The sequence below is a fragment of the Sciurus vulgaris genome (genome assembly GCF_902686455.1).
Source record: "Sciurus vulgaris genome assembly, chromosome: X".
NCBI lineage: Eukaryota > Metazoa > Chordata > Mammalia > Rodentia > Sciuridae > Sciurus > Sciurus vulgaris.
Window position 1 is genome coordinate 90,695,120 of NC_136471.1, and position 23,770 is coordinate 90,718,889.

General features: G+C 39.9%; 1 protein-coding gene across 8 annotated transcripts in view; it reads left to right on the plus strand.

Annotated features, from left to right (window-relative positions):
• The first annotated feature begins 1,044 nt into the window (after window positions 1-1,044).
• WNK3 (WNK lysine deficient protein kinase 3) overlaps window positions 1,045-23,770 on the plus strand; it is a 177,132-nt gene continuing 154,406 nt past the window's right edge. For 3 of the 8 annotated variants that reach the window (XM_079123749.1, XM_079123743.1, XM_079123750.1), the window contains exons 1-2: window positions 1,743-1,891; window positions 21,469-22,122. In XM_079123749.1, the coding sequence (XP_078979875.1) occupies window positions 21,586-22,122 (537 nt within the window). In that variant the 5' untranslated portion in view covers window positions 1,743-1,891; window positions 21,469-21,585. Of the gene's footprint in view, window positions 1,162-1,742; window positions 1,904-1,998; window positions 2,015-20,277; window positions 20,388-21,468; window positions 22,123-23,770 lie in introns of those variants that run through there. The other 5 variants (XM_079123746.1, XM_079123744.1, XM_079123747.1 and 2 more) reach the window with 5 other exon arrangements.

Here is a 23,770-nt window from a genome sequence, read left to right on the forward strand (position 1 = left end):
TCTGCCTCAGTTTCCAGACTCACTGAGACTACAGATATGCACCTCTGCACCCAGCTGATAGTTTATTTTTAAAGAGTTGAAAAAGGCTGAGGTTCTGGGGTCTGCAGTAGGAAAAAAAAAAAGGTGGTGCAGAGGGGAGAGGCTGGCATAACTCAAGAGAGCGGGCCCTGAGGATGGGCATTTGTAAAGAGTACTTGGTATTTTCCACACCAGCTCCTACCCTCAAGACATCGTGCTAAAGCTTGAGAGGCATTGCAAAAGAAATCCCACCCTTTAAGAGTTTTCATTCGGGTGCTGATACAAAATGCATCCTGGGGGACTGAAAATGCCTGAGCTCTGGAGAAAGCACACCCAGGCTTAAGTTTTCACTCTTCCATACATGTGTGAACTTGAGAAAGTTATGTTCATTTTTCCCTCTTGACCCTCAGTTTCTTGTTCTGTCAAGCCAGAATCGTTGATGTGAGAATGACAGAAATAATTCTGCACTGTGTCTTACACAGCACAAAAAGCAATTCTTAAATTAAGCCACTGAGCTGAGGTTAACGTGTAGGTAAAGCTGGAAGAAGGCAGCATCCACTACTAACTAGCAAGAGGACCTGGGAGTTTTTCAGGGAGGTGGACAGTGGGAGACAGCCAGCCTCAGGGGGAGGTGGCCTTTTTGCATGTGCGCAATCCAGGAGCCCATAGAGCAGCGAGGAGGCGGGGCCAGGTTTCTGAAGGGGTTGCTATGGCACCGAGGGGCCAGGGGAGGTTAACTGAACCCTTAAAACATTGCTCCCTCCCCCTACGCCATCACCAGGGCCTAGGGCCATTGTTCCCAGCAAAATGGCGTCGGTAATCCCCCTCCCGGTCAGAGGCCTAAGCAAAGCTGAGGGTGGGAGTGGGACTGAAGGTGGGAACAAAAACTACAATTCCCAGGGTACACCACACCCGCCTGTGAGGCGCAGGGCACGTGCCCAGGCCTAGCGGTTACATGCCTTCAAAAATCCGTTTCATAGCTTCCCTTTCCCATCCCTGCTTTGGTTGTTGCCCAGCCCCCGCGCGCGCGCACTGCGGTCCTGGGGGGTGGGGGGGACATGCCGTGGCCGTTGCCCTCGCAACGTAACCGGGAGACCGGTATTTGTAAATCTGTGCTTCGACTTCTAATCCCGAAGCCGGCAGGTATGGGTCTCGCGAGAAAAACTGGGAGTTAGAAAAAGGGAGTTAGGGGTGGTGGGTGAAAAGGTGCTGGCGGGTACCACTTCTCCACAGAGCTACCGCATTTAAAGGCTTGCGGAGAACTGATAGTGGGCGATGACTGGCTATGAAGTAGTGTGTGCTTGGATTTTTTTTTTTTTTTTTCTTTATTGAGGGGAGAAGGCATAGCAGCTGTGGAAGGAGCAAAAGCTTCAGAACACACTGGGGGTGTCACGCGTGGCTCCTTATAGAGATTTCTTTTTGGAAGGGGGAGAAGCCTTTCTCCTCGACGCGCATCCCTCTCCCGCTGCGTTGAAGAGGGCGGGGGAGGCGTGCGCACGCTCCAGTTGGCTAGCCACTCGGCACCTCGCTGCGATAGGGGCAGTTCGGAGTTGGGGCTGCTCCGTTGGCTTTCTCCGCCCCTCCCCCTCTTCTTTCCTCCCCTCCCTTCCCCGCCCCCCTCCGCCCCTCTCTCCTATCCATCTGAATTCCCTGGCTGGAGTACGCGTGCGCTTGGTCAGCTCCCGGGCGAGCGCGAGCTCGGGCTCGTACCCCGCTCCCCTAACCCCGCCCGCTCTTTACCTACCGGCCGTAGCTGGCCCGGTGGGCTCGCGGGGAGACGCTCACGCGCGCACGCGCACACGACGGGGAGCAAAGCCCGAGACATCGAGGAGGGGAGTAAGAAGCATCCGAGGAGGCGATAGAGGAGGAGGCGGTGTGTGTGTGTGTATGTCGCTATTCTACAGTGCGGCTCGTCGGGGGGCTGGAGAAGGCTTGAGAGAGGGCGAGGGAGAAGCGAAAAGAGTCAGAGTCTCCCTCTGTGAGAGTCTCTAGTCTGGTGAGGGTCCCGGGCCGGCCCGGCGCTGGGAGAGAGGGAGGAGGCCGGGGGGCGTGTCTGGGATCGGGCTGAGAGATGAATGGGCCGGGGATGAATGGAGGGAGGCAGCGGCGGCCAAGAGTCTGTTCGGAGTAAGCGCCCTAGTGGGGGGCAGCTTGACCCATGCAGGATGAGTACGGTCACCAATAGGTACCTGAAGAGGCCAGACTAGGGTCTTCGGGTTGTCGGAGCTGCTGTTGAAGTGAACGAATAGGCGGGGAGGAAAATTAGGAGGGGGAAAGTGGGGAAAAGGGCAGATTTGAGGTTGGGGGGTGTTTTTTGTTTTCTTATCTTTTTTGTTTCTGGGGGGTGGTAGTGGCAACTTTGGGAGCTGATGGAAAACCCTGGGACAGGGAAGGTGAGGAGGATACCAGAGGAGGGCCAGGAGACAGTTGACAAAGGACTGAATGATCATTTAAAGTGAGATTACGACTGATAGGGAAGATCGCTTCGGGTGTGGGAAGTTGAGTAAGGTTTCGATTGGTTGTGTTGATGGAAATGGGGCGGGGGAAAGAGTGGATAATTTAGGGTTCAGTTGATTTTTGAGGGTTGATTGCACTGGGTAAGGGTGAGGGACATTGCAGGCTATTTGTGTAAATGTGTTTATTTCAAGGGGATAGAGATATGTAACTTGTGAAGGAGTGTTATGTATTCTGTGATTGACATGACGGGAAAGAGATGGTATGAAACGGTTAGGATAAAAGTGGTGAGGTGGCTTCATTGTACTGAAAGAGGTTTTGTTTGACTAGTTAAGAGTGGTGAAACATTTAGGTAGTGGAGTGTGGGTGGAAATCCTGCACGTGTGTACCTCTGTATCTTCGGAGTTGATAGACATTCTTAAAATGAGACTGAAGCCTCAAACTGGATGCGAGTGGTATGACTATTCCTTCTTAAGAGTTATTCTTGAGGCAGTTATATGAATAAATAACCTTTGAGTTGTGAAAGTTTTATGTGTAGTAGTGATTGCATCCGGTTTTTGGAGGCTTTGTTATCTGATTTTCATCTTCAGTAAGTTTTTATACCAGTAGAACTTTCGAAGAGGTCTTAGTTTATGACACAGAACTGCAGGTGTTTTCTAGACAGTATCTAAAAACTGTTTAAATTCAGCAGTCCCAGGAAATGATACCTTTTGTTAAAAGATAGCTAAGATGCACTAAAGCTGATTTTGAATGCTTAAATAATTATGTGATTTTTTTGGTCATTCTGAATTTATCTTGTTTGAAAATTGGCATTTGCTTTTTGGTGTGAATCTAATTATAACAGATTACTTAGACATTTTGTTCTCTGAATACATTTCTTATCTAATGGTAAGGATGTCTTGTCATGGTTTCATTCTGTTCTGGGTCAAGATTGATGGTTATAGATTTTTAACTTTTCATGATTATTTTTACAATATTTACTGACATGTATTGTGTTCTTTTGGAAATGTTGCAAATTTGAGAACATTTCTTGTATTCTGCTTTGATACTGGAAGGAGTTTAATCTTTTTTTGGCTACCCACAGTTTGAATACAAAAGTTAATACTGTGTTCAGTCTCTCAGATTGAGATGAATACTTAGTATATACATTAAATACAGTAGAAGTGTAATTGCAACTTTAGAGCCTGGAAATGTTACAGCGACTTGGGCAAGGTAGTTTCCCAGTTTTGAACTAGATGTTCCTAGATTGGAAGAACATTGAAATATGGAAGATTGAAAGTGTAAGCATGATGTATTTGGGAGAAGAATGAGATAAGGCTGGAATCTTAGGTTGAGGCTGAGGTGAAGGACTTACCTCTGTCTTCATCAATTCCTGAAAGCCTTTCTTGTTCCCCCTTTCTTCTTTTGCAGGCATCCTCCAACAAGTTACATAAGAATACCACTCTTGGGAGTTCCCATCACACCTTGTGCATAATTTTATTACTGTATTTCTGTTGGGAGGCAGGCAGGAAGGTATTTTCCACATTTTATCTGAAATAGAAAATGAAGCTCAGAAATATAAGGCTTGCCCTAGTAAGTTGTACATCCTGGAGTTTTGACTTCTAGACCAATGTTAATTCTTATATTACAGATCTGCATTTGTTGCTCTAATTATTCTATACTGTTACAGGAGTTAGATTTCTATAGTGTTAACTTGACTTTCTTCCCTAATGTAGAGGAGTTTGTGTTTTCACCAAGCTGTCCATTGCCTAGTCAAGTCAAAGATAAAACCAGGGGCTGCAAAGAACCATAGTAGACAGAAATTTTTTTAAAAAACTGTTACTTTACTAACAGACTTCTAGTTAGGTAATTGAATTAAAAATAATTAATGGAGGGCTTAAATGTCGTGAGTATGTTTTTATGGTGGGGGGAGGATTATGTGAAAGAAAAAAATCCTTCATCTCTTAGTATAAGTAGTTCCGCTGTTTGCAGATATATTGGATTATGTGTCTTGGCTAAAAGTGGGAATTCTTTCAAAGGAGTTTGTCTTTTTTATTGTTGTTGTTGTTTGAGATATCATAAAATTTGTGATATTGTTAGGAGATATTCTATGACTATAAAGGACATTTATAAAACTATTTATTGAGAAATTCCCTATGCTTCAAAAATAGAATTGATGCCTTTTTTGGGGAGATACTGGGAATTGAATCCAGGGGTGCTTTATTACCGAGCCACATCTCCAGCCCTTTTTCATATTTTATTTAGAGACAGGGCTTTAAATTGCCCTTTAAATTTAAATTTAAATTGCCTTTAAATTGCCGAGGCTGGCTTTGAACTCCCAATCCCCCTGCCTCAACCTCCCAAGATCCTGGGATTACAGGCATGCACCACCGTGCCCAGCAATTGATGCCATTTTAAATTGTTTTGGTAGAATTTATTATGAGATATTTGGTTTAAAAATGTTGAGATTGACTTATTGCAGAAATGAGCCTTTAATGCTCTTTCTTAGGGATAATTTTCTCTTCTTTTTTTTGTGGGGCTGGGATCAAACCCAGGGCCTCACACATGCTAGGCAAACACTCTATATCCCCAGCCCATTTTTAAAAATCTTAATGGAAATGAAGTACATTGATTTCTGTCTTTTAGCATGGTAGCTATTAAAAATGTGATAAAATTCACTAACAATTTACCTTTTAAACCTTTTGAAAGTATACATTTCAAGTAACAAAAAACTGTCTAAAACATGGGGAGAGGTGAAGAGGAATATCTTTTTTTTCCTTTTTCATTCTCTCAGTGCTATTTAACTTCTTAAATCATGTTCATGTAGCAATTTTATAAAAATAGAAATGAATTCAGAAAAATAAAAAAATAAAGTATACAATTCAGTGGCATTAGGTAACTTTATGTTATATAAAGCAGAACCACTATCTAGTTCCAAAATATTTTCATCACTACAGAGGGAAATGGTACCCAGTAAGCAGTCACTCCCTTTTCTTCTTTCCCTCTAGACCCTGGTGACTATTAATCTGCTGCCTTTATGGATTTACCAATTCTGAATGTTTTGTATAAGTAGAATCATACCATTTATGACCCTTTGTGTCTAGTTTCTTTCATGTAGCATTTATTTTGCAGTGCTGGGTATTGAATCCAGGGACCCTCTACAATTGAAGTACATTCCCAACCCCTTTTATTTATTGAATCTGAATCTTGCAAAATTGCCCAGACTGTCCTTGTACTTTTAATCCTCCTTCCTCAGCCTCACAAGTAGCTGAGATTATAGGAGTCTGTCATCACACTTATCTCTCTTAGCATGTTTTTGAGATTCACCTATGTTGAGGCATGTATTAGCATGTATCATTCCCTTTTATGACTGAGTAATATTCCATTGGATGGGTTTACCACATTTTGTTTATCTATTTATCCAGTTATGAATATTTGGAATATTTCCACCTTTTATGAGTAGTACTGCTGTGAACATTCATGTACATGTTTTTGTTTGAATACCCAATTTTAGTTCTTTTGGGTATGCACCTAGCAGGGGAATTTCTGGGTCATATAATAATCCTGTGTTTCACTTGTTGAAGAGCCACCAGTTTTCCATGGTGGCAGCACCATTTTATATTTATACCAGCAGTGCATGAAGATTCTAATTTCTCCACATCCTCATTAACTCTTGTTGCTTTCTTTTTTAAATGGCTGCTCTGGTGTGTATGAAATGGTATCAATGTGTTTTTAATTTGTATTTCCCTAATGTCTAATGATGTTGAGCATCTTCCCTTGTGCTCCATGACTATTTATTTGTATTTCTTCTTTGCAGAAATATCTTTTAAGTTCTTTTCTTATTTTAAAAATTTTGTTCTCTTTTTATTCAGTTGTAAGAATTTTTAAAAGCCATATTCTAGATACTAGATCCTGATCAGATATATGATTTGAAAATAGTTTCTTCCATTCTATGAGTTGTCTTTTTACTTACTTTCTATTCTCTTTATCTCTCTCTCTTTTCCTCTCCCTCTCCCTCTCCCTCCCTCCCTCCTCCTCCCCTTTTTCTGTGGGGAGAGGGGGACTGGGAATTGAAACCAGTGTTGCTTTACCACTGAATTAAGTCACCAGCCCTTTTTGTTTTTTATTTTGCTAAACTGCTTAGGCTGACCTTAAATTGCAGCCCTCCTGCCTCAGCTTCTGGAGTAGCTGGGATCACAGGTGTGTTCCACCATACCTGACTTCTTTTCCTTTTCCTTTTCCTTTTTTTTTTTTTTTTTTTGGTATTGGGGATTGAACGCAGGGGTGCTTAACCACTGAGCCACATCCCCAGCCCTTTTTATTTTTTTAAATTTTGAGACAGGGTTTCACTAAATTGCTTAGGGCCTCACTAAGTTGCTGAGGCTGTCTTTGAATTAACATTCCTCCTGCCTCAGCCTCCCAAGCTGCTGGGATTACAGGCATCTCCCACCACGCCCAGCTTTTATTTATGTATTTTAATTTGAGGCAGAATCTCACTAAGGCTGGCCTGAAATTTGTGATCCTTCTGCCTCAATCTCCTAAGTAGCTGTGATTATGGGTCAGCTTCATTCTTTTGCATGTGGATTAATTTGAAGTTTTTCAACTATAAAATACATACTATACAATACTATTAAATGTATATTAGTTAAATGAAGCTATTTGTGGTGATATCCAATCACTTTTGGGGCAGTTGTTGGGGAGAAATATATTTTTTTCTTTGTTTTCTTTTCTTTTTTGTACTGGAGATTGAACCTGGGGCACTGCCAGTGAACTACATCATTAGTCTTTTAAAAAATTTTATTTTGAGACAGAGTCTCACTAAATTGTTGAGCCTGGTCTCGAACTTGGGATCTTCCTACCTCAGTCTCCTGTGTTACTGGGATTACTGCTGTGGGCTACTGTGCCTGGCAGGAGGAGAAATACTTCTAAATGCATCCTTTTGTTATTTTGGGGTTGGAACTATGGGCCTTGTGCATGCTAGGCAAGTGCTATACCACTGAGCTACTTCCACAGCCCTCTAAATGCATTTTTGAAGGTCGTGCCCTATATTTGCAGTGTGGTGATACTCCAAAGCTCCTTATGAGTCATTGAGACTTTTATGATCAGGAAACTTCATTATGGCGAGCTAAACAATTCTTATGCTAAAGTTAGTTATATAAATGCTTTTTTATTGAGAGTATTTTGTTTTCAAAGTGTTTGTGTGGGATAAAATCTTTGCTTAAAACTAAGGAAAAAACATATTTGGGCTATAATCTGTTATTTAACCAGAAATTGGCATTTGATATATCTTAAAAGCAGTCATATCTATGTGTTATATAGTTTATGAATGTTCAGATCTGGAGCCTATCCAATATCTTCAGCCAACTTCTTAACTAAAATGTGTATCAATGAATATCTTGTGGAGGGTTGGGTAGAGTCCTTGCCTAGCATGTGTGAGGCACTGGGTAGATTCTCAGCACAACATATAAAAAAATAAAGGTCCATCAACAACTAAAAAAATTAAAAAAATCTTGTGGAGACTTTTCATGTGTAGCTTAGGCTGTAATCATCCATGTATTTTCTTGTTTAGGAATAATGTAAGATTTTATTATTTGGTTACTTGTATAAATCAGAACTAAATTCAATGTAGCCCAATTGGTTGATAAATCTCAGCCTTGAGTTGAGCATAATTAAAATAGGGATATTAATTTGAATTGCTTTTAAAACTAGGAGATGTGTTTTAAACCAAGAGTAGGAAATCTGTGCTTAATCAGCCCCAGGACTTATAAGGTGATTGATTATATCCACTCTGATTATATCCACTGCTATCCAGAGAGTTATATTTTGTAATGCTGGAGATGGAACCCAGGACTTTGTGCATGCTAGGCAACCACTCTACCACTGAGCTACACTCCCAGTTCCAAGAGAATAATTTTTGATAAGGTTGGGCTACTGTGACATTTCCATATTGAGTGAGCCTTTGAAGGTTTCTAGCAGGAGATAAAAACCCTTGAAGACATGCAGTTCATATGTTAAAGAGCCTTTCTAAGGTACTCTGGAGCTCTTGGAACAAGTGAATCACAGAGTATGGCTTACCCAAGGTGTTTGTAGGTATTATTCATTCAACAAATAATCATTGCATTCCTACAGTGTGTCAGAGTAGGTGTGTTGGGAGTAGATGGGAAAGAAGCAAAGAAGGAAGTGATCCCTTCCCTCTTGGAACTTTCTTTACAGTGGAGGAAGACAGTTGATCAGCAAACAAATCATTCAGAAAATAAATGCTAAGAAGAAAACTTTTAAAAGAGTACTAGGATGTTGGGGGAGGGGCTTCTGTAGCTCACCTAGGGAAGGCTTTTTTTCAGGAGGTGAGTTTGAATGTTAAGAGACCAGCTAGTGTCTCCTGGTGGAGGCTCTAGGGAATAAAGGCAAAGACCCTGATGAACTAACTTTTTTACCCTTTTCTCCTTTCCAGTTGCCCAATATATTATTTAAACTGACTTAAAATTTATTTTTAGTTGTAAGTGGACACAATAGCTTTATTTTATTTATTTTTATATGGTGCTGAGGATTGAACCCAGGGCTCTGCACTTGTGAGGCAAGTGCTTTACCATTGAGCTACACCTGTAGCCCTAAACTGACTTTATTATTGAAGGACAATTCTTAGTATCTTTTTTGTTGATTGAATCAAATCTTAGGTTTCTTATTATTTGAAATGGAGAATTGGGCTGGGGGGTGTAGCTCAGTGGTGGAGTGCTTGCCTACCAATTGTGAGCTCCTGGGTTCAATCCCTAGTACTGCCCCTGCCCCATACAAAGGTGAATTGCTGCTTTTTTCCCTAAGAAAAACAACAAACAGCTACATTCCTGTGTTCCCCAGTATACATGTTACTGGAATGGAAATAGGTTCTAGCCTTGCCTGTGTGATTGTGATTTTTGTGCATCTGTTAGCACCTAGTTCCTTATTTTTCATTAGGCAAAACAAAAACCCTACCTACTTTGCAGGGTTCCTTTCTTAATCAAATGAGAATATACACTTTGTGTAATACATGTGAAATGCAGTGTATTCTATTAATATACTTTTGGAATCAAGGAATCTCAATTGAGGAATGTTTTCCTACCAATTTAAAGCTTTTATGTTACTACCCATCTGGTAAATTTTAGCACCAAATGTCTAAACTCATTGATTAATCCAGAGAGGTTGGATTCTTAGAAAGTGGTAGTATGTAGAGAGGGTTTCAAGCTAGAAAACAAGTTCCAGAATTCTCACCTTTACTTACTAGCTCTGTGACTTGCGAACTTCTTTGAGCCTTCCTGATTTTCATAATTCAGGTTAATACCAACTAGCAGGGTTGTTGTTAGGAGTAATTGAATTGAACAGATGAATTTTTTTTCCTGTGGTACTGGGGATCAAGCCCAGGGCCTCACCTGGATGCTTTACCACTGTAAAGCATCATCCTGTACTACATCCCCTGTCCCTGATGAAGTTTTTTGAAAACTATAAAGCAAAGATCAACAAACTTTTTCTGTGTTAAGGGCCAGATAATAAATATTTTAGGCTTTGTGGGCCTTAAAGTATCTGGTGGAACAACTCAGCTCTGTTGTTGTGACAGCCATGGGAAATATATAAATTAATGAACATGGCTGTGTTCTAGTAAAACTTTATTTATGGACATTGAACTATGAATTTCAAATAATTTTCATTGATCACAAAATACTATATTTTTCTTTTGATTTTTTAAAATCATTTAATGTAAAAACCTGTCTTAGCTGTCTGGCTTCACAAAAATAGGCAATGCCATAGTTTTGGCCTGAAGGCAGTATGTAGTTTGGCTACAGACATTATAAAGGGTTAGGCAGAGTAAGGTGTTAATTGTAGATGAGAGGGTAGGTGATTGATATACAGAAATTATTTAATTTTCACTGGGCGTGGTGGTGCACGCCTGTAATGCCTGTAATCACAGCATCGTGGGAGGCTGAGGCAGGGGGATCTCAATTTCAAAGGCAGCCTCAGCAATGGTGAGGCACTAAACAATTCAGTGAGACCCTGCCTCTAAATAAAATACACAATAGGGCTGGGGATGTGACTCATGGTTGAGTTCAGTAATAGTTATTGTTGTAAAGGGATAAAAGACCCTCTCACATTTTGGATGAGAGTAACCAACCTCCACCTGCCCCATACTGGAGATTGAACACAGTGATGTTTTACCATTCAACTATACACCCAGCCCTTTTTATTTTTGGTTTTATTTATTTATTTTGGGTACGGGGAATTGAACTTAGGGCACTCGACCCCTGAGCCACATCCCCAGCCTTATTTTGTATTTTTTTTAGAGACATGGTCTCACTGAGTTGCTTAGTGCCTTGCCATTGCTAACACTGGCTCTGAACTTGAGATCCTCCAGTCTCAGCTTCCCAAGCTTCTGCCTCCCCGGCCCCACTGAAAGAGTCTCAAATTCAGTGAATTGCCAAGACTGACCTTAAATTTGGTGATCCTCTTGCCGTAGCCTCCCAAGTAGCTGGGAGTACAGGTGTATACTATTGTGCCTGGCCAAGTGAAAATTCAAATTGGTATAATGCCCATGAAAGGCAAGTAGGCAGCACTGTATTAAATTATACATGTATCATGTGCATTCTTTTGTATATATTAGTATAATTTAATAAAATTTAAAAATTTATTGTTTGATCCAGCAATTGTAGTTGAGGTTTGTGTGTGTGCATGTGTATGGATATGTTGAGTATGCGATATTTGTAACAGCAAACAATTTAGTGCTACAAAGTAAGAATGAGACTTCTATGTACTAGAAAGGAACAAAAAGTATCTTAAATTATAACTGTAAAAACTGCTTAGTGAGCCATGCTTCGTTGTACATGTGTGTAATCACAGCTGCTTGGGAGGCTGACATGGGAGGATTTCAAGTTCAAGGCTTGCCTGGCCAACATGGTGAAACCCTATGTCACACACAAAAAAGCTTAGTGAGCTGGGCATGGTGGCCTGCCTGTAGACCCAGGCACTTGGGATGCTGAGGCAAGAGGATTGCTTAAGCCCAGGAGATTTTAGCCATCCTGTGCAACATAGAGAGACCCTCCCATCTCAAAATAAATAAATAAACACAATGAATAAATGAAACAATAAAAGCTTATTATGCACTGTACTGTTTTTGTGTAGAAAGGGAAGGAGAGGCCAGGCATTGTGGTACATGCCTATAATCCCAGCTACTTGGGAGACAGGCAGGAGGATCACAAGTTCAAAGCCAATGTCAGCAACTTAGTGAGACCCTAAGCAACTTAGTGAGAACCTGTCTCAAAATAAAATACAATAAGAAGAACTGGGGATGTGGCTCAGTGGTTGAGTGCCCCTTGGTTCAGTTCCTAGTACAAAAAAAAAAGAGAGAGAGAGCATATTTGTCTAAAGAAATTCTGAAGGGGGTTGAGGGGGTGTAAGACAATTGCTTAGCACATGTGAAGCCCTCTCTTTGATCATCAGTGATGTAAAAAATAAAGAAAGGAAATTATATGATAGTACACATTAGGATGAAAAACAAAAGATTCAATAAATGTGAAAAGATGGTAAATTTATTAGTAATTAGGAGCATTAAAATTAAATGGAGAGTGATACAGAACAAAGGAGATTGGACTTATTCCCACTTCTGTGCAGTCACATTGCTAATATTTCACAGCCATAAGCTTGGCAAAATTAATTATCTTTAAAATATAATTGTCTGTTAATACAAAGTGTTGGTAAGAAATCAAAGAATAAGGAACTCAAAAATTATTGGTGGGAGTATGAATCAGTATGACCACTTTGAAGATTAATTCAGCAGTATTTAGTAAAGTGAAGGACTGATGCTTGGTATAGTGGCTCAGACCTATAGCCCCAGCTGCTGGACTCCTTGGGAGCTGAAACAGGAGGATCACTTGAGCTCAGGAGTTTTGGAACAGCTTGGACAACATAGTGAGACCCCACCTCTTTAAAAGATAAAAAAAATGGGGCTGAGGGTATAGTTTAGTGGTAGAGTGCTTACCTCTCATGCCTGAGACCCTGTGTTCAATTCCAGCACTGCAAAAGACAAACAAACAAAACACACACAAATAACAATAATAAAATGAAAGGAATACACAAGAATCTAATGAGTGGTCACTTTTTTGATAGTTCTGGAGATTGGATGCACAGGAGTGTTCTACTACTGAGCTATATCACCAGCCCTTTTATTTTTTATTTTTATTTTTTGTTTTGGTATTGAAGATTAAACCCAGAGGTGCTTTACCACTGAGCTGTGTTCAAGCCCCCCCCCCTTTTTTTTTTTGAGACAGGGTCTTGCTTACGTTGCTTAGGGCCTCTCTAAGTGCTGAGGCTGGCCTTGAATTTGTGATCCTCCTGCCTCTGCCTCCTGAGTCAATGGAATTACAAGTATGCACCAGGGTGCCCATAATTGGTTGGTTACATTTTGAAGGAATGATGGGATTAAATGGATGAGGGACAGGGGTTTGTGAGTCTGCCCATTTGTATACCTCTTTTCTTTTTAACTTTTTCATGTAGTTCTGTTTTTATTTCATTTTTTATTAGATTTTTATGGTTATATGTAGTAGTTGGGTTTATATACCTCTTTCTTTGATTTTTGAGTCATAGGATTGTATATTTTTATTTATGAATTTAATTTTGTGGTATATACTAGGCAAGTACTCCACCACTGAGCTACAACCCTATCCCCATATATTATATTTAATTTTTTTTTAATTAAAAATTGTTCCTTGGGCCAGGCGTGGTGGCACATGCCTGTAATCCCAGTGGCTTGGGAGGCTGAGGCAGGAGGATCTCAAGTTCAAAACCAGCCTCAGCAACAGTGAGGCACTAAGCAACTCAGTGAGACCCTGTCTCTAAAATGCAAAAATGACCTGGGGATATGACTCAGTGATCGAGTGCCCCTGAGTTCAGTCCCCAGAAACCGTCACCCCCAAATATTCTTTGGGATCTGGGATCTGACTCAGGGCCTTCATCATGCTAGGCGAACACTCTAATGTTGAGTTACACCCCCAGTCCATAGTAGTGTATCTTAAGCTTGGAATAAACTATAGGCACTTTGAGGATAAGGACTGCTTTTTAAATTTCTAGATCTTTTCTTTTCTTTTTTTGTAGTGTTGAGGATTGAACCCAGAGCCTTATGTTTCCACTTGCTAGGAAGACACTCTTATTACTGACCTATACCCCCAACCCACAGTAGTGTATCTTAAGCTTGGAATAAACTATAGGTGCCTTAAAGACAAGGACTGATTTTGTTTTCTTATTCCTAGATCTATCTCCTTCCTTTCTTCCTCCCTCCCTCCCTCTCCCTCCCTCCCTCCCTTCCTTCCTTCCTTCCTTCCTTCCTTCCTTCCTTCCTTCCTTCCTTCCTTCCTCCCTCCCTCCCTCCCTCCCTCCCTCCCTCCCTCCCTCCTTACTTCCCTCCTTCTCTCCCTCCTTCCCCAGGGCGTCATGATTCCACTTGCTAGGTGGGCACTCTACTATTGAGCTACATCCCCAACCCTTATTCCTAAATCTTGACCCAATGTTTGCAGAATGGTATTCGGTAAATGTTCATTGGCATGGATATGTGTATATAAGAATGGGAGAAGATTACTAATGGAGGATTTGCAGTGTAATTTTGACTTTTGGCACAGGAGATTCAACCTAGGGTACCTTACCACTGAACTACATTCCCAGCTGTTTTAATTTTTTTTTTTTTAATTTTGAGACAGGGTTTCACTGAGTCGCCGAGGCTGGCCACAGAAGTGGAATTCTTCTGCCTCAGCCTCTCTAGTCACTGGGATTACAGGTGTGTGCCACCATACCCAACTATAATTTTAGTGGTTTTGGCATTCTTTCAATATTTGGTTATAGAAGTTGAAGAAATTATTATTTTTTATATTTTATTGTTTGTAGATAGACATAATGCCTTTATTTTATTTATTTATTTTTATGTGGTGCTGAGGAACACACCCAGTGCCTCACATATGCTAAGCAAGTACTCTACCACTGAGCCACAACCCCAGCCCTGAAGAAATTGAGTCATTGATTGACAAAGCACTGGTGTTTTTTTTTTTTTTTTTTGTGGTTGTTGTTTGTTTGGAGATGATTTCTCACCATGTTGCTCAGGCTGATCTTGAACCCCTGGGCTCAAATGATCCTCCTGCTTCATCCTTACAAGTAGCTGGAGGTACAGGTGTGCACCACCATGCCTGGATTGACTAAGTACTCATTTTATGATGGATTTTCTATGGATAGAACCAAAATAAACTACAGGAGGAAATTATTTTGAACTTTCAACTCAAGTGCTCCAAGTTTATATAGCAAGCATGTTAAATAGGTAGAGATAGGGGCATGAATTTGTAAGATTTTCCCTGTAATTTTAGTGTAATAGAAGTGCTTCATGGTTGATTTTATGCATAATTCCTAGGGCTTAGATCAATGTATTTGCCATTTGGTGATGGAAAAATGGTCACACATAGGTTATGATATATGAACTTAAAGGAGACTCTAGGTTTACAGCCTATTTTTTTTAACTGAGCCAAGTTTCTACATTGCTGAATATATCCTTGTCACTGGGGCATATCCCTTTAGCAATGCCAATGCAGTTATTATTGGAAAGCTTTTAAAAATGTATTATATACTTTTTGCCTTTCCAAATACAGTCTTCTTAAAATCACTTAATGTTTTTGAATATTATTAAATACTGCTTTAATATAGTGATTCCCCTAGGAGTTATGATGAGGTAGAAGATAATAGCTTTCATTTATTGATTATTGTATTGTGCCAGGCATTGTGCTAAGTATTTTATGTGTGTTTTCCTATCAGTCCTGTGAGATTTCACAAATGAAATGAAGAATGAGTGAGGTTAAATTATTTGACCCAAGTGCTGGGTGCATTGGTGCACGTCCATAATCCAACAACTCTGGAGGCTGAGGCTGAGGCTGAGGCAGAGGCAGAGGCAGGAAGATATCAAATTCCAGACCAACCTTTGCTATTTAGCAAGACCCTGTATCAAAATAAAAATATGAGTCCCCAAACACCTTGGCCACTGATGATGGCAAAGCACAGTGATTCAAGCTTTCTATACCTGCCATCCAGGAGCTGTAAGCACAGTCAGGGGTCTGACCAACGACAAAGCCATAACTATTGATGGCCTTTTGCAGCCTGCCTCCCTGGGGCAGGACAAGGGCCCTTGACACTAATACTTGGTTGCAGGCTGTGGCCTCTGGTCCTTTGTTTCTCCAGGGCAAGGTCAGTAATGCTGCCTTGGTTTTCTCGCCTTCTTCCCTGAGGTGCCAAAGCACCTGTGGCCACTTTGGGGACAGGACATGCTGGGCACTGATGATCACAGCACCTACATTGTGATTGTCCACCAGTCATCCTGAGTTTTGCAACTTGGGATTCATCTGTGATGCAGAGTGTACCTTGTAGCTGGATGATGTCAGTATTCTTATATGGATGTGAGTCTTCTATACTTCATGTACCCCTGGGTCTTCTTCATAGTAACTTGTTTCTGTGCCCAAATGCACATATGCACCCCTGCAGTGAGTGTCTGATGGGGTGATGCCGCAATGGAGGGCCCTGTTTCCCTGTCACTGTTCCAAGCAATTCCTGATGTGTGTGTGATAGCTTCCTTGTGGCATATTAGTTCACTTAAGTGCTTCTGAGAAAAATAGCTCTATGTGATCCATGTTCTAGCTTTTATTTAAAATTTTAAAGAATACTTTCAACTTTTGGAAACAAATAACTTGTTTTGTACATAAGAACTACTTTTTAATGAATAAATCAAGCATCACTAGCAAATAAAAAAATTAAAAATACAAAAAGGGCTGGGGTTGTAGCTCAGTGATAGAGCACCCCTGGGTTCAATCCCTAGTACTCCCAAAGAAAGAATTAGAAAAGAAAAATATTTGCCCCAAGGCAGCACCAAGATTTGATTCCAGATTTCTTCCACATTATAGCCTGTGTTCTTTAACTCTGTTTTATGGTCAAAAAGCTATTGAATCCACATGAAAAGGTCTTAGATAGAAGATGCTTAGTGAAGTTCTTGGCCTTTTAAAAAATTTTTGGTACCAGGGATTGAATTCAAGAGCACTCAACAACCGAGCCACATCCCCAGCCCTATTTTGTATTTTATTTAGGGACAGGGTCTCACTGAGTTGCTTAGCACCTCACTTTTACTGAGGCTGGCTTTGAACTCTTGAATCTTCTGCCTCAGCCTCCTGAGCCCCTGGGATTACAGGCATGCACCACTGCATCTAGCTTGGCCTAGTTTTTAAAATTTAATATTTTTATTTTTTTGTGGTGCTGAGAATTGAACCCAAGGCCTCACGCATGCTAGGCAGGGTGCTGAACTTGCAGTAGTTATTACATCTTATTATTGTCAGGCCTTTTCCCTCTAAGTCAAGGATTCTTTTTTTTTTAATTACTAAAGGGATATTTTATTACAAATAGAGAAAAAGCACCACAATGCTGAGGGGAGGTCAGGCTGAAGATGAGAGTGGAATACTGAGGGGCAATAGGGCAGTATAGTTCTAAAACAGTATATTTGATATTATGATAACTTTAATTTTAGTCAAAGCCAATATCTTTTAAGATTCTTAAAGAGGTACACCATATTTTATGGGGATGTAATTTATATAACAAAATTCAACAATACAGAACTTGACATGATAGCACTTGCTGGAGTCCCCAGCTACTTGGAATACTGAGGCAGAGGAGTTAGAGGCAATTCTGGGCAACACAGCAAGATCCCATTTTTTAAAAAGTCACCAATATAATTTATTTTTTGTGGTGCTGGAGATAGAACTCAGTGGTGCTATACCAGTGAATTACACCTCCAACCATTTTTTAAAACAACTTTTATTATTATTTTTAAAATTTTGAGACAGGGTCTTGCTAAGTTTCCCAGGCTGGCCTTGATCTTGAGAGAAACTTTTACATCAGCCTCTTGAGTCCTTAACCTCTTTTTTTGTTGTTGTTGTTGTCATTGTTGTGCTGGGGATTGAACCCAGAGCCTTGTACATGCCAGGCAGGCACTCTACCAACTGAGCTATATCCCCAGCCCCATTTTATCTTTATGAAATTTCCCTCTTTGTCTCTAGTAACATTTTTGTCACAGGGTGTTAGTTTATGTTTGCTTGCTGTACTTGGGAGTCAAATTGAGGGCCTCTAGCCTGTGCTATACCACTGAGGTACATCTCCAGCTCTAGCCTAGGGTATTAGGTTTTAAAAGACTAAGGAAATACTCCTTTCCCCATCCCTCTTATTTGCTAGTTCTTATTTTGTAGTTTGGGAAACCACATGTCAAAATTGTTATGCCAGAGCATCATTACTTGCCATTCTCTTTAGTATTAGGGTTTTTAGTTTTGTTTTTGTTTTTTTTTTAAACCCAGGAGCACTTTACCACTGAGCTACATACCCCGCCCTTTTTATTTTTAATTTTTTATTTTGGGACAGGGTCTCACTAAGTTGCATAGGGTCTTGCTAATATACTGAACCTGGATTAAAACTTGGGATCCTCCTGCCTCACCCTCCCAAGTTGCTTGGATTGTAGGCATATGCTGCCCTGCCTGGCTAGCATTAGGGTTCTGAGTAAAATTTCTCTCTTATTCTGTGTCTCTCGAACAGGCTAGACTTAAACTTCTTAGCTTCAGTGAGCCTTCCACCACAGCCTCCCTCTTGAGTAGCTGAAACTGCAGGTGTATGCCAGCACACCTGGTTAAGATTTTGTTTTTAGGGCGAGGTGTGTAGCTCAACAGTAGAGCATTTGCCTAGCATGCACAAGGTCCTGGGTTTAATCTCCAGTACTGCCAAAAAAGAGAGAGAGCTTTCATTTTTAAAAAGAGGCTCTGCAGTAAATTAAGTTTGAAGACTTTAACAAAAATACTCTGACTTTTACCTGTTTTTTGGCTATTAAGTCTTTTTGTCTCACTTCTGGATTTCTGCACTTTAGGTTTCTGGATAATTGACCTTTAGCTAAGTGAAGCGAATAACTCATTATTCTTATTTAAAAATATCTCACCTAAAATGTTAACATTTGGGGAATGTGGGTAAAATGTATACCAGATTCTTTTATACTCTTGCAGGTTTTTTTCTTAGTCAAAAATTATTTCAGAGTGGCATATATCTATAATCCCACCTACTCTGGAGGCTGAGGTAAGAGAATCTAATTTTGAGACCAGCCTGGGCAATGTATTGAGAGTCTGACTCAAAATAAAAACAAAAGGGGTGTAGATGTAGCTCAGTGGTAGAGTGCCCTTGTGTTCAATCCCCACTACTACAAGAAAAAAATTAAAATAAAAAGTTAAAGAAAAAAATCACCCAAGTAAAACTTTTCTAGGCAATTTTTTTTTAACTTGCAGGCAGTAAGTGACATTGGAAATATATTGATTTGACAACATAGCATTGTAGAGTAAGTCCTAGTAGTGCTGCCATCTGGTTGACAAAATTTCTGGGAGTTTTCCTAAGACTTCATTTTCCCTTGCAGTCATATTCATTCAAACAGTAAATCTTGCATTTAGTACTTCCTTAATGTATCTTGAATGTATCCCTCCTGCCACTATTTTTGTTTAAGCCTCATCATTTCCTTCCTGGATTATTGCAGTAACTTTTTAATTGGTCTTCTTATTTTAAATCATATGGATAAAAATGTCCTTAGTGACTGTCTGCCCCTCTGTTCTCAGCTGCCTGCTTCTAATATGCAAGTAACCGCTCATGTTACCAGTCATCCACTTCTTCCATGCCGTTTCATGTTTTTGTTTTTGTTCCTCTCTTTGCCAGAATCAGTTAATTTTCTTCCTTTGAGATTAGTTCAGGAACTTTTTCTAGGAAACCTTGCTAGAGGGTCCAACTTCATATTTTTCATATGGATATCCAGTTTTCTCAGCACCAATTATTGTTGTCTCTCCCCATTGAGTTGACTTGGCACCCTTGTTAAAAATCAGTTGACCACAAACATATGGGTTTACTTCTGAATTCTTTACCTGTATCCTTATGCCACTAAGCTGTCTTAATATTGTAGCTTCATAGTAGGTTTTTTTTTTTTTTGGTATGGGGATTGATCCCAGGTACACTTACCACTGAACCTCATCTCTAGATATTTTTATTTTTTATTTTTTATTTTGAGACAAGGTGTCACTGAGTTGCTTAGGGACTTGCTAAATTGCTGAGGCTGGCTTTGACCTTGCTGTCCTCCTGCCTCAGCCTAGGATTACAGGTGTGTGCCACCACATCTATCTTGTTTTTAAAGCAGGAAGTATAAGTCCTCCAACTTTGTTCTTTTTCAAGATTGTTATTAACTTTGGCTATTATGGGTCCCTTGAAACTCTCTATATATTTTATAACTTAACTTGATATTTTCTGCAGAGAACCCAGCTGGAATTTTGATAGGAATTGAGTTGAATATATAGAATAATTCGGGGGTATTTCTCTTTATTTTTTTGTTTTAGTTTAGGTTTTTCTCCGTAGTTTTTCAAAATTGGTTGTTCTTGGTACTTTCGGTTTGGTGTAATTCCTTTTTTAAAAATTTTTATTTATAATTCTTAGGGTAAATTTCATCTAAGGTTATGTTTGTTGTAATTCTTAACAAAACTTTATGATAAATTGTGCCTTTAAAGTTATATAACAGTAATAGTTGTAATGGAACTACTTTCATACACGATTGTGGTGAGAATGGGAACACTTTTCTTATTGAGATATGTATGTGCGTGTGTGTGTATTTGTTTATTTTGTTAATTTATTTTTACAGATCTGGGGATTGAACCCAGGGCCTCATGCATGCTAGGCAAACACTTTACTACCAAGCTTTATCTCCACCCTTTTTTTTGGTGTTTTGATCATTCACTTGGAATATTTTTCTTCCCTTTTATGTTCTGCATATTTTCACATGTTCGTTGGAGAAAGTTTTAGAAAATACAAAAAGGGAGAAAAAAAGTTCATAATTACATAATTCAGTAAGTATTATTTGTGTATTTGTTTTTCTGGTTTTCATGGTCCTGGCAATGGAAGCTAGGGCCTTGCACATGATAGACAAGTGCTCTACCACTGAGCTACATTCCCAACCCTTTCCAAAAATTTTATTTTGAGACATGGTCTTACTAAATTGCCCAGGCTAGCCTCAAACTTGCAATCCTCCTGCCTTAGCTTCCTGAGTAGCTGGAATTTCAAGAGATTTTTTTGTGTATTTGGAAACTTGCATAAATTCCTTTTTCCCACTGAACCATATAATATGTAGGAAATATCCTTTTTATTTTACTAAAAAACAACAGTGTTGGGCTGGGGATATATTTCAGTGGTTAGGCATTTGCCAAGTGTATGCATGGCCATTGGTTTAATTCCTGGCACTGGAGAGAAAGAAAACTACGGTGTTTTTGTTTTGTTTTTGTGGTACGGGTGATTGAACCTGGGGTGCTCTACCACTGGGCTAGCTGCTCAGCCCTTTTTATTTTATTTTGAGATAGGTCTCACTGAGTTGTCCAGGTTGACTTGGAAATTGCTATCCTCCTGCCTCAGCCTCCCAGGTAGCTGGGATTACAGGTGCATACCACTGTACCCAGTTGGATAGGGAAGTTTGGTTTAATGGGTACAGAGTTTCACTTGGGAATGATGAAATGTTTTGGGAATGGATAGAAATGATGATTGCACAACATTGTGAATGTATGAATGCTACTGACCTCTACCCTTAAACATGTTAAAATTGTAAATTTGATGTTATATATCTATATCTGCTATATAACTCAGGGCTTGGGCACTTGTTTTGAATTTGCTGGATTGATAGATAGGGCTGATAACTAACCAATATTCATGTAATATGAAGGTAGGTTGAGCTATACAAAGTGATCTGGTAGGCACTATGGGCTATCCTGGTAAACAAGAGAAGAAGGAGTCCCTGGAGGCTATTGGTTGCTAAGGTTAGACAGAAAAAAAAAATGAATAAACTTATTAAGAATAAAGGGATTAAAAATCAGGTGATTGTTTTCTCCTTAATGATTTCCTTTGTGGGGTGATTTAAAAATATCCTTTTTCCCCCTTCAGGTTGCTATGGAAATATATGACCACATAAAAGGAAGTCCATTCTGATAATTCTGATACCTGAGATGTAACTGGACTGAAGAGTAGAACAGGAAAAATTTTATTGCCAACCTAGTTACAATGGCCACTGATTCAGGGGAGCCAGCTAGCACAGAAGATTCTGAGAAACCTGATGGAGTTTCCTTTGAAACCAGGATTCCTCAGGTTGCTGCAACTTTGACAGTAGAAGCTAGACTAAAGGAAAAAACCAGCATGTTTTCTGCTACTGGGGAAACCATAGAAAGAAAGAGATTTTTCCGTAAGAGTGTTGAGATGAGAGAAGACGACAAAGTTGCTGAATCTTCCCCCAAAGATGAGAGAATAAAGGCTGCAACAAATATTCCAAGAGTAGATAAGCTTCCTACAAATGTGCTAAGAGGTGGACAAGAAGTCAAATATGAGCAGTGTTCAAAAGCAACCTTGGAATCCTCAAAAGATTGCTTCAAGGAGAAAAATGAAAAGGAAATGGAAGAAGAAGCAGAAATGAAGGCTGTTGCCACTTCTCCTAGTGGCAGGTTCCTGAAGTTTGACATAGAGCTGGGAAGAGGAGCTTTTAAAACAGTATATAAAGGACTAGACACCGAAACATGGGTTGAAGTTGCTTGGTGTGAGCTGCAGGTAGGTATATACTCTTCTTGGTTTTAATAAATTCCAGTTTTAGCTGGTCTGACCTGGGTGATCCAGATTGAAATGTATAATGGATTAAAAAAAATGAAGGGTTTGGCCTCCACTGCCCAGAAATTATGCTTCTTTCCTAGATCCTTCTAGGAACTCATGCCAGACTTTTTTCTCCTATCGTTTCCCCTCTGTTTTTATTTTTTTAAATTTATTAATTAATTTATTGGTATTGGGATTGAATCCATGGACGCTTTACCACTAAGCTACATGCCCAGTTCTTTTTATTTTGAGATAAGGTCTTGCTAAGTTGTTTAGGACCTCATTAAGTTGCTGATGCTGGACTTGAACTTTTGATCCTTCTGCCTCAGCCTCCCAAATTACTTGGACTATAGGTGTACAACACTACACACAGCTCCCCTCTGATTTGTTGTTGATTTTTTTGGTACCAGGCATTGAATTCAGGGGCACTTAACAACTGAGCCACATCCCCAGCCGCCTTCTGTTTTTTTTTTTTTTTTAATATTTTTAGTTGTGGATGGACACAATATCTTTATTTTTTATGTGGTGCTGAGAATCAAATCCAGTGCCTCACATGTGCTAGGCAAGCGCTCTACCACTGAGCCATAACCCCAGCCCACCTTCCTCTGTTTTTTTCCCTCTGTTTTTAATTTAATTTTAGTTTTTGTGATGCTGGGGTTGGAACCTAGGGTCTCACACATGCTAGACAAGGGCTCTACTACTGAGATGTACCACCACCCCGTCATGTTATTTTAAAAGGAAAATGTCTGTGGTGACTTTCCTTGGGAAAGTTCTCGTTATTTATTTTTTCCAAATAGTTTTAGTTGCAGATGGACACAATACCTTTATTGGGTCTATTTAGTTTTTTTATGTGGTGCTGGGGATCAAACTCAGTCCCTCACACATGCTAGGCAAACCTTGGCACCACTGAGCCACAACACCAGCCCTTCTTTATTTTTTATGTTTAGGAAATTCCTGAAATTCTTGTTAATATCTCCTTTTGAAAACTTTTAGTAAATAAATATCTGCCTTATTGGTTGATTGCTATACTAAATACTTGAGTATGATTGAAATATGTTCATTGTGATATCTACCCTTTCTTTTTCTCTTAACAAGATTGGGCGGTTCATGTGCTTTTCAAAGCAGAAAAGGTTTTTCCTGATTCTTTTTTTTTTTTCTTGTGGTATTGGGGATTGAACCCAGGGCTGCTGTTCCACTGAGCTATATCCCCAAACCTTTTTATTTTTCATTTTAAGACAGGGTCTCATTACGTTGCCCAGGTTGGCGTGGAACTTAGCAGTCCTTTAGTTTCAGCCTCCCAAGTTGCTAGGGATTACAGGTGTGTGCCTCTGTGACTGATTTTCTTGATTCTTTGAGGACATCTATTGCTATACATTCCACATGCCTTTGCGTTTACTGCAGTGAGATTATCACCAGAATCTGCGTAAGTCAGCTGAAATGTGTTTTAAAGGGAGAAATGAAAGCAACGGGAGAATGATTAAATTTACCTAGATATTTGGTTCCATGATGTTTATGTGGTTCTATTAACTAATGAAAGACTAAATGGGGAGACAGAACATCATAAAGGAAGTTATAATAAGAGTAGTGAAACTGGGCTGGCTGGCATTGT